The following is a 12,065-nucleotide window of genomic DNA, read 5'->3' as shown; positions in this document are numbered from 1 at the left end:
AAACATATGGCAGGTGGAGGCCTCAAAAAGGATGTCTTCCTTTGAAAATACTAGTTGCCTGCTGTCAGACTGACCCAACATTTTTAGCTCTTTCTGCATCATGGACCTGGAACAAGCATGCAGATCAGGAATTCTGACTTAATTTTGCTGCATGCTTGTTCCAGGTCAGTGACTCAGAATGTAGTAAATGGAGGGAATCAGCATTACAGCCAAGCCAATGGCCATTTTTATAAGATGGTCAGCACTGGTAGCTTTCCAAGTTTCTGTTCGCACTGGTTTCTTTTAACAAACCAGCAAGTTATCCAGCCCACAATAGACCACCCAAAACTCATATTTTTACTTTTGGACAATTTATTATACAGTATCTACAAAATATCGCTAACCTTTCGTCCGTATCTGTTGCAGCTCTGCAGTAGCTAGAAGGTTTCAGGTTATCCAGTCCAGATATACTCCCAGTAAACCTGTGTGTCTATATTGCCATAACTTCCAATTTCAAAAGTTGAGGAGAGACATACGGGAAAGAAAAACTCATGCACAGTATGGCACAGCAAAAAATGGATGTGGTCTGTTGAGAGGTCTAAAGGTACAAGGTTGGATACAGTCTGAGCCTACTTGTAATACACAGTGCACTCAATATGCTGCAGTCCTTGGATCCACAATAGGCACCATAATGCCCTGTATAGTGGGGGTGACATTGGTACTTAGTGAGGGCAAAGAAAGGACATTGGTGCTTAGTGAAGGTCTGGGGGGACTTTGGTGCTCAATAGGAGGAAAGAAGGGCAATGGTGCTCAGTGGGAAGAGAAGAGGGATATCAGTGCTCTGTGAGGGGAAAAAGGGAACAGTTGGAAATTAGTGTGGGAGCATTGGTGACAGTGGGAGACAATGGTGTTCAGTGGAGGGTGGAAATTGATTTTATTTAGTTATGTTACCCAGACTACACTATAGCCTGCTCTGCTGCCTTACTGTGCCTGTTTGCCACAAATGTGCAGCTACTGTCACTCCACCTGTAAGTGTGGCTACAGAGCCAATAGTAAGCAAGGCCTGGATCTGCTGGATCCCGTAATTTTGTTGAAATCCCAGGACAGTGTCACAGATTCTAGGACGGTTGGAAAGTATGCATTCCCCATTAGGAACTGGAAAAATCTGGACATTTCCAATGGGGATTAGATATATCAGAAACTTGTTCAACCGTGATGTACACAAGGCAGTGTTTATGAAGCTGACTTTTTTTTTTTGCTTGCTTTGCTTTTTTGATATTGATGTTACACAAAGTTGTACTTTTTTTATGAAATATTGTGTTATATTTTATTTTTTCATTAAAGTTGTAAACTACAACATAAAAAACAGACCAGCCAGCCAGAGTAAGCAGGTATGCAGGGTGTACCTCATTGTGCTTGCTCAGTATAGTATTGTGAATTGCTGTATTAGCAATAAGTGGAACAAAGATCAACATTCCATACATAGAAAATGCCCTGCTCAAGGCAAATTGCATCTTATGACCAAATATCTACTCTTATGGGTAAAATGATCTTGGCTGCACATTACCGCCACTTGTACCAAACCCCATAATTAAATGATACCACGCGACTAATATAATTATGTTTTATTTACTGCAGTGGCTGCTGTCAGTTACCCAGACCATTGTGGGGAGGTAAATCTTACAAGAAGCATTGTAATAGACGTGTGGTGTTATTTTCAATATGAAGTGGAGAAAGTATTGACCTTTTCAATAGATGTCAGATCGAATTGCCATGTCTCAGCAACACTTCGGAAATACATATCAGTAGTCTTCAGCACTATGATTTTGGCACTATTAGAGCGGGAGACAGGACTATTATTATGCTTATACTTCCAGTGTGTGATATGGTTGATATTTTCCTGTAGGAGTTGGTAGTTTTAGGGGACAGTGTTGTCACCCAAGCAGGAAGTGCAGGACAATACCCAACAGACACACAGGCAGCAATAAAACTTTCTGGGGCTCTGCTTTAGCCTTTTCATACTCTGTTAAAAAAGAGCCCTTTTTTTATACTGCCCACATCCCTCTTTAGGATTTTTCCTCGGTTCCTGTGCTGATGACATATTGTTACTACAACAGGAAACAATGGGAAATCTCCATAATAGGGCCACTCAGAGAATTAAAAATTCACAAGTGTGCTTCCCCAATCTATCCAAAAAAAAGGTTTGGCTGGAAATACACTTTAACTTCATACTTTTATTTTCTTTGATGGCTTTACACAATTCTTTATCCTGCTATATTATTTTTCTGTGTGTAAGGATTTTCCTTTACAAGCAGTCTATTTTACCAGTATATTACCTGGTTGCTCAGATCTTTATCATAGACAATTTTATTTCTAACCTGCACACAGTGGATGTGATTGTTCAAACTCTAAATACAATGCAGAGCATTTCTTGTCAAGTTTTAGGCAGACCATAGATGAGTAGAAAAATTAATGCTTACCTGAATAAAAATTTAAATTTCCATTCAATTTAGTATGCAATGGTCCCATCGTTGTTTCAGAATTTGTAAAGCAAAATTACAAAAAAATTTTCAGATTGTTTTCAACACAGACATATTTGGCCCTTTTTTCCTCAATTGAGTCCCCTATTAATGATATAACATTTCCAACATGTTCGTTCGGTTTCAGTGGCAGCACGGAAATTGCGTGTTGCAGCGAGCACATGTGAAAATCAATCTATCTACCTGAATTTCCGTTCGTTTTTCTACTCATCTATGGCCTGGTTTATCTGATTCTATCCCCATTTCCCCCCACTGTCTTTTTATCAGCATAATTGTCTTTGTTTTTAGTGATATCTGCAAATCTAAAAGCACACATACGCTGATTTCCTTTGCAGTTGTAAATACACAAACATTGATTCCGCTCTTTACTCCCATTTCCTCCAAAACAAATTAATCCCTTTGTTTCTTTTGAATGCATGAGTGGCTTTTGTTCTGAGATAATCTCCTGTAAATTACAGTATATTCTGTAAATGGAAGAATGGGAACATTACAGAATGTATGTTATTATCACAAGGTAGCATGAAAAGCTTCAGATAAAATGACCTAGAACAGAGCAGTGGTTTTTGCCCCAAGTCTTTGTCTTAGTTTTTAAACATGGTCAAATATTACTAAACATTAAATTGTAGCTATACCTTCAGCCAGAAAATTTTTTTTTACCTTTTCTATAAAATATATTTAACGGCAGATTTTTTTTGCTTTCAATTATTATTGTTATTTATAATAATAATAATCTTATTATAATTGTTGTTATTATTTTGTATACAGGGGTTAAAATGCTGTCATTTTTTTTCTACAATGGGGACATTACCCTTCTTTTCTCTTCCTGTCCTGTAGACTTAACAGGAAGTGAGAGGATATCTTGCTAATGTGAGAGAAATTCCCTCTTAGACAGTTTCCACAGGAACAAGTGTCCCTATTGGAGATTTCCTGTTTCGGTGGCAACACAAAATGTAGGTTTTACACTTACTTTTATTCCCAATGGCCTCAGTGAGTAAAACAATTAAAATGTATGTCTCCCAAACACTGACACCGACAGCAATAAAAACCTGGCAGTGGTTCTAATCAATTACCACTATATCCAGATGTATAGGCATAAAAAAAGTGATACTGTAATCCTATTACTGTTTGCCACTCTCCTTCATTAATCTGCTGCCCCTCCCGCATTTCAGACCATTTGCATACATTGTATGTAGCAGCAACATTGTCACCTCTCTATGCGTGCACCTGAAGAAAATATATCTTTCAGCATGCTGTTCATTGGCTTCCACTTCAGTAAAGCCAGCCATAGACGGATTTAATTTCATTCAGTCCAGCAGGAACCAGCTAAATTTTGATCCATCTATGGGCATGTTGGTTGTACTAAAGTCGTGTGGAAGGAGCATTGGCTCCCATTGCTGTGTCTCAGCCAATGAGGAGATAGAGACCTGGGACAGCCGAGGCTCCCATGCACATGAAGGTAAAAAACCTTCAGCCTTTACAACCACTTCAAACTTTGACAAAAAAATCCTGGAAACTGATTAGTTTCTGTGCAAAACTGCACCAGATTTTGCATTCTCCAGTTTTTGTAAATCAACCCCAATGTGTGCTAGAATAGGGATTTAAACTAATATAATCTCTATAGATGTATAAACTTCTTTGTTTGTCTTTTTCCCTGTCATCACAGACCCAGGCCTTGTAAAAACTGCTTTGTTTATATTCAACCATCTACAGCAGTGGTTGTCAACTGCTAATATTCAGTTAATGTGATTCCACAGAAGACTGTGAAAGACTGCAGACATACTAGAGGAGATGATCAAACAGTTGGAGACTGGAAATCTGCTGCAGATCAGGACCAATTGTAGGTTTCCTTGTTTACATTTCTGACCTGTTCCGTCACCTGACAGTGATCTGTTTGAGATCAATGTCATTACAACTCCTTTGTAAATCAATGCCCGCACTCCCACTACTGGGTCTGCAAAGGGTCTTCAGGCCATAGGTTGAGCACCAGGGTTCTACAGGGTAGAAAGCAGTAAACACCCAGTTCAGGACTGTTAACAAGGAAGTTTACAATTGGACATGATCTGCAGAACACAGGTAGAAAAAATTATCTGATAAAAGATTATGTGTACATAAAATAATGTTGGTATCCTGAATATGTTCAAGAAGTTCATATGTTTTACAAATACAGAAATAAAAAGACACAGTCAGTTATTCTTTTTGTTGTGGCCTTCTCCCTTAGGCCTGAGAACCTTTGTAGTATTGTTGGGTAGATTTATTAGATTGTCCAATACTGAACTGTGAGTATCAGCTACCGAGGCCTATCCTGCAGATGACATTTCCCAGAACATAGAGTTCAGGACAGTATGATTGGAAGGAGATTTGCAGGGCTGGGCTTCTTAAGACCTTGTGAGTAGACAAACAATTTCCTTTAGGGCTTGTTTGCATACTTTATTTCTTAATAGATCTTACCACATTGAAGCAGAAATTGCCACTCCCACTGATTCCTCTGTGCACCGTTTGTGTCCCAGTACACATATATAATTGTAGAGTGAAATGTTTCAGATGAGAATACAGGTCTCTTCTTTTTTTTTTTCTTTTTTTTCCATCGTAATGTAGATTGAAGCTTAACATTTTACAGCTGGCTCATAACAAAAGGCTGAATTTAATTTGAGAGTGTCTGTCTTTTCTCACAAAACTGGGAATGTGTACAATTGTACAACTTTAGTTAACTAAGCATACATAAAGATTTTTTTTTTTTATGAATTTGAATGAATATGAATGAATAATGATTTTATTATAAAAGTTTATCTATTTGAAGGAGATTCTGTCTTCTTCAAATGACAAAGCTTGTTGGTTTGAAAACTTTGTATACTCTTACGAATGATAAAAACTTTCCTTGAATATGGTTAACAAATCACACATGCTATATAGATCTTATGAATGATAAGTAGTTTGTATTTCAACAACTTTACATTGAGCATACAGGGTTTTGATCAGGCTCTGGGTAGGCCATTAAAGTTTCCTGTTCTTTCTGACACCTTTCAAAAATACAGGAAATAAGAGAAATGTCCCAATAGGGATACAGCAATGAAAAGTTGTCATAGGCTCTAATCCTTTGGGGTTCTGTTTAAAACAAAAAACAAATTGCAGTCAAACTTTAAGATGTTGGTATGTATAGCTTTTTTCTTACAGCCTACTTATTTTATTATTTATTTATTACAGGTACTTATATAGCGCCGTCAATTTACGCAGCGCTTTACATATATATTGTTCATTCACATCAGTCCCTAACCTTCAAGGAGTGTACCATCTAAAGACCATAATCTACATTCATACACTTAGGTCCATATATATTTGGACACAGGCACTATTTTAGTTTTTTTCAGGTATTTACCAAAATATATTCAAGCTATAGTTGTATAATGGATATGGGCTGAAAGTGCACACTCTCAGGTTTAATTTGAGGGTATGTACATCCAAACTGGAGGAAGGATTTAGAAATTACAGTAGCCCTTTTTCACCCCCCTTTTTCAAGGGATCAAAAGTAATTAAACAATTGAATCAAAAGCTGTTTCATGGCCAGGTGTGGGCTACTCCTTCATTATTTATTCATCAATTAAGCAGGTAAAAGGCCTGGAGTTGATTCTTAGTGTGATATTTGCATTTGGAATCTATTACTGTGAACCTACATCATGCGTTCAAAGGAGCTGTCCATGCAAGTGAAACAGGCCATTGTAAGGCTTCAAAAATGAAACAAATCCATGAGAGAGATAGCCGCAACATTAAGAGTGGCCAAATCAACAGTTTGGTACAGTCTGAGGAAAGAAGAATGCACTGGTGAGTTCATCAACATAAAAAGGCATGGACATCCATGGAAGACAACAGTGGTGGATGGTTGCAGGATCCTCTATATGGTAAAGAAAAACCCATTCACAACATCCAGACAAGTGAAAGACACTCTCCAGGAGGTGGGCGTATCATTGTCAAAGTCTACAATCAAGAGAAGGCTTCAGGAGAGCAAATACAGAGGGTTCACCACAAGGTGCAAACCATTCATAAGCCTGGAGAATAGAAAAGCCAGATTAGACTTTGCCAAAAAACATCTAAAAAAGCCAGACTAGTTCTGGAAAAGCATTCTTTGGACTGATGAAACTAAGATTAATCTGTACCAGAATGACGGGAACAAAAAAGTGTGGAGAAGACTTGGAACAGCTCATGATCCAAAGCACACAACGTCATCTGTAAAACATGGTGGAGGCAGTGTGATGGCATGGGCATGCATGGCTTGCAGTGGCACTGTTTCATTGGTGTTTATTGATGATGTGACAGAAGCAGCCGGATGAATTCTGCAGTGTTTAGAGATATACTGTCAGCCCAGATTCAGCCAAATGCAGCAAAGTTGATTGGACGGCGTTTCACAGTACAGATGCGCAATGATCCAAAACACACTGCAGAAGCAACCCAGGAGCTTTTGAAGGAAAAGAAGTGGAATACTCTGCAATGGTGAAGTCAATCAACTGATCTCAACCCAATTGAGCATGCATTTCACTTACTGAACGCAAAACTACAGGCAGAAAGATCCACAAACAAAGGACAACTGAAGACAGCTGCAGATAGAGCCTGGCAAAAAGGATGAAACCCAGTCTTTGGTAACGTCCATGGGTTCCAAACTTCAGGCAGTCATAAAGTATTCTCATCAAAATATTAAAAATGAACATTTTATTTATGATTATATTCATTTGTCCAATTACATTGGAGCCCCTGAAAATGGAGGGACTGTGTATACAAATGGTTGCAGTTCCTAAAATTTGTATTTGATATTTATGTTCAACCCCTTGAATTAAAGCTGAAAGTCTGCACTTCAAATTAATTTGGATTGTTTAATTTTAATTTATTCTGGTGGCATACAGAGCTAAAAGTATCAAAATCGTGCCTGTGTCCAAATATATATATGAACCTAACTGTATATACATATACTGGGGCCAATTTAGACAGGATCCAATTAACCTTCCAGCATGTCTTTGGAGTGTGGGAGGAAACCCACGCAGGCATAGGGAGAACATGCAAACTCTATGCAGGTGGTGCCGTGGTTGGGATTTGACCCAACAACCCTAATACTGCCAGGCGGGAGTGCTAACCACTGTGTTACGACCAGAAACCCCACTGCAGATCACCAATGACTGGAGATGGTGCCATGCTGCTACACAGATGTGTCTAAAACAAGGGCCAACTGTTTTTCTTTCATCAAAATTTTCATTAAAGTAAAGATACTGGTGCAATACTAGGATTGGATGGAGAACTTTGCAGATTTCATACATTCAATGACAATACCCGTCTTTGAGTGGACCTGAGAAGAGGAAAGAATAGAAAGGTGGGATTATTTGGGAGGTCAACTTTTTTTTCAAATTAACAATGACTTTCATTTAGCCCACACCTTGTATGGTTTCATTTACAGATTTCATAATATTTTATTCTGTTTTGACATATTAGCATTAAAACATTTAGAGGGAAAATATAAAAGGCCAACTCTCTGCATGGAGTTTGTATGTTGTACCTGTGCAGGGGCGGACTGACAACTCATGGGGCCCCCGGGCAATAGGGGATCATGGGGCCCCTGTGTCCTTGCCCAAACTCAAAAAAGCCTATGAAAAAGGTATCAGGGGCATCTCATGGGGCCCCCTACTGACCCCAGGTCCTCGGGCAGGGGCCGAGTTTCCAAATGGTCAGTCCGCCCCTGTACCTGTGTTAGGCCAGGTTTCCTCCAGGTGCTCCACTTTTTTCCCACACCTCAAAAGCTTGCTGCTTGATTATTCAGTGTATAAGATTGACTGTAGCGTGTGCATGCATTATGCCTAAGAGAATGTGGTTTGGCATAGGACTGTAAATTTCAAACAAGGACTAGTATGGATGGTTTTGTGTATACTCTAAAAGCTGTATAATATATCAGCTCTTTATATATGAGGTAAATATATTTAACTGTGATATAAAAGGTATGCTTACTATTTCTTTACTTAGAAATTGTTTTATTTTGAAGGAAATAGCCCGTCATCTACGACCAAAGACCATCCGTGCTCATTTTGGGAAGAATAAAGTGAAAAATGCAGTTCACTGTACTGATCTTCCAGAAGACGCAGTTCTAGAGGTAATATTCTAATTTTCCCATAAAAATGTGTATTTTTTCCTAAAGATAACACAGCTTGGTGGATTTCCAATAACATTTGAATTGCTGGGGTTAATGTGTTTAATGTTCCTTCAGCCTTAGCACCATTTGGCTAATAAATGGAGACATATCTTACAGGATTTTAGAAGAATAAGTGTGTATGTGCGAATGTCCTGTACATACAATGGGTTGGCAATTGACCTGATTTCAGTAGTAACTGGAAGGCACTTGTACATATCTTGTTTGTCAAAAAACGAGCAACTTTGGTGCACAGGAGTAAAGTAGTGTAAGGTGAAAAGGATAAAAATTATAAAATTTATAAAGTAAAAGATGATAATGGCAATATAGGCATGCAAGTACTTAAAACGGGGTATGTAAATGCATTAGTGTACAATAAGTCCTTATAAGAGTCTCTCAAGCAATTTGCCTGGAATCTTTTTAGCACAAAAAGATGGCAGCCATCCTCGGAGCAAGCCAGCTCTGTATGCAGGGACACAGATGAGCTTGTTTTATTACTTCCTTTGTGAGTGTTTTTAATCCTTTGCTATTAAATACAGTGTTATTACTACACTCAGACAGACGCCTCCTGTCTCTTTTTTCTTCTATATCTTGTTTGTCAACTGTACATGGTCATATGTACATATAAGCTCACTGCTGAAAGAGGTGAATAGTCTGCCCATAAGGAATTTACTGTGTTTTCTACTTGCACGTTCTTGCAGCACTTATGTGGAAGTGATATATATCATGAGTTGGATGGGGCTACTACATTCACGATTATATGAACTTTTGCTGTTTTATTGTTTGATTGATTGATAGTTTTTTCAGATTATTTGATGATTGCCGAAAACACATAGACCATCAGATTATAGACATCTGTTATTACGTATAAATTATTGGTGATAGTGCAGCATTTACTCTTTTATTCCATCTTGGTGTTGCGACATAAAAAAACACACAGGAACCTATTTCTATATCGTAACACATCCATCTACAAGTGTATGCATTGTAGTTTGATGGGATCATGTCTGTTTTTGAGGCATGGGCATGTGCTGTGTGTCCATTAAAATTGAATGTTCTCACAACCAAAATGCATGTACAACACATTAGAGCAACATGTACAGATGTGCATTACATGCTCTGATTTGCAGTACATGCATAGGTGTGAATATGGTCTAAAAACCAACAATGAGGTAGCTCAGACAACCTGTATGCATAGTTATATGAAAGGAGTTATATCTAAGTGTAAACCCTTTAGATATACAGTTCTGTTCAAAATAATAGCAGTCCAACATCACTAACCAAATCAATCACTCTTTTTGGTATAAATTATTTTTCTATGTGGCAAATAATTTACTAGTAGGTGTAGTAGAGTAATAGAAAACAAACAGCCCCAACAGTCATAACATGCATGCTGCTGGTTCTGTGTAATTGAATTATTAACTGGTTGGCAACCAGCCACAATACTTATTCTGCAGCAGAGCGGAACCGCTGCGCAAAATCACATATATATACGTGACTTTTCATTTCCGGGTAGGGGGCGCACGCCCGCCCTACCCACACTGCCAATCGTGGCCGCGGGCGTCAATCACCGCATCCCGGCTGGTGATTACCCGCCGGAGCCCGGTGGTTACAGCAAAAACTGACAGGGAGGAGGGCTGCATTGTTTACAATGCAGCTCTCCTCCCTGTCAGTTTGGGCACACTGGTCAGGATACAAAAAAAAAAAAGAACATAGCATACAGTGAGGAACAGAAGTATTTGAACACCCTGTGATTTTGCAAGTTCTCCCTCTTAGAAATCATGGAGGGGTCTAAAATTCACAATGTAGGTGCATTCCCACTCTGAGAGACAGAATTTAAAAAAAAATACAGGAAATCACATTGTATGATTTTTAAAGAATTTATTTGTCTTGCACTGCTGAACATAAGTATTTGAACACCTGAGAAAATCAGTGTTAATATTTGTTACAGAAGCCTTTGTTTGCAATTACAGAGGTCAAACATTTCCTGTAGTTCTTGACCAGGTTTGCACACACTGCAACAGGGATTTTGGCCCACTCCTCCACACAGATCTCCTCTAGATCTGTCAGGTTTCGGGGCTGTCACTGAGCAACACGGAGTTTCAGCTCCCTCCAAAGATGTTCTATTAGATTTAGGTCTGGAGACTGGCTAGGCCACACAAGAACCTTGATATGCTTCTTACGGAGCCACTCCTTGGTTATCCTGGCTGTGTACTTCGGGTCGTTGTCATGTTGGAAGACCCAGCCACGACCCATCTTCAATGCTCTGACTGAGGGAAGGAGTTTGCTGCTTAAAATTTCACAACAAATGGCCCCATTCATCCTCTCCTTAATACAGTGCAGGCGTCCTGTCCCCTTTGCAGAAAAGAACCCCCAAAGCATGATGTTACCACCCCCATGCTTCACAGTAGGGATGGTGTTCTTGGGATGCAACTCATCCTTCTTTTTCCTCCACACACAGCGAGTGAAGTTTAGACCAAAAAGTTCTACTTTGGTCTCATCTGACCACATGACTTTCTCCCATGCCTCCTCTGGATCATCCAGATGGTCATTGGCAAACTTCAGCCGGGCCTGGATATGGAATGACTTGAGCAGGGGAGCCTTCCGTGCAATGCATGATTTAAAACCATGACGGCGTAGTGTTCTACTGACAGTGACCTTTGAAACTGTGGTCCCAGCTCTCTTCATGTCATTGACCAGCTCCTCCCTTGTAGTTCTGTGCTGATTCCTCACCTTTCTTATCATCAGTGATTCCCCACGAGGTGAGATCTTGCATGGAGCCCCAGTCCGAGGGAGACTGACAGTCGTCTTTAGCCTCTTCCATTTTCTAACAATTGCTCCAACAGTTGATCTATTTTCACCAAGCTGCTTGGCAATTGCCCTGTAGCCCTTTCCAGCCTTGTGGAGGTGCACAATTTTGTCTCTGGTGTCTTTTGACAGCTCTTTGGTCTTGCCCATGGTAGTAGTTGGCGTCTGACTGACTGTGGGGTGGACAAGTGTCTTTAAAGAGCTCAGACAGGTGCTACTAAGTTAGATTAATGAGTGGAGTAGAGGTGGACTTTTTAAAGGCACAATAACAGGTCTTTGAGAGCCAGAATTCTTGCTGTTTCTTAGGTGTTCAAATATGTATGTTCAGCAGTGCAAGGCAAATAAATTCTTTAAAAATCATACAATGTGATTTCCTGAATTTTTTTTAAAATTCTGTCTCTCAGAGTGGGAATGCACCTACAATGTGAATTTCAGACCCCTCCATGATTTCTAAGTGGGAGAACTTGCAAAATCGCAGGGTGTTCAAATACTTCTGTTCCTCACTGTATATACCCAACAAGGACCAGTGACGTACTGGTACATCACTGGATTTTGAATGGTTATACCAGGATGATGCCTAT

General features: G+C 39.4%; 1 protein-coding gene across 1 annotated transcript in view; it reads left to right on the top strand.

Moving 5' to 3' along the window:
- NME7 (NME/NM23 family member 7) overlaps window positions 1-12,065 on the top strand; it is a 288,737-nt gene that overhangs the window by 249,075 nt on the left and 27,597 nt on the right. Inside the window, exon 11 of the mRNA XM_089668274.1 lies at window positions 8,533-8,640. Within this exon, the coding sequence (XP_089524400.1) occupies window positions 8,533-8,640 (108 nt within the window). The remainder of the gene's footprint in view (window positions 1-8,532; window positions 8,641-12,065) is intronic.

This window comes from Staurois parvus, unplaced genomic scaffold (assembly GCF_062004578.1).
Source record: "Staurois parvus isolate SC_StPar_1 unplaced genomic scaffold, SC_StPar_1.0 ptg000056l, whole genome shotgun sequence".
Taxonomy (NCBI): domain Eukaryota; kingdom Metazoa; phylum Chordata; class Amphibia; order Anura; family Ranidae; genus Staurois; species Staurois parvus.
The sequence above is the reverse complement of the archived record's forward strand: the minus strand, read 5'-3'. Positions and strand labels throughout refer to the sequence as shown.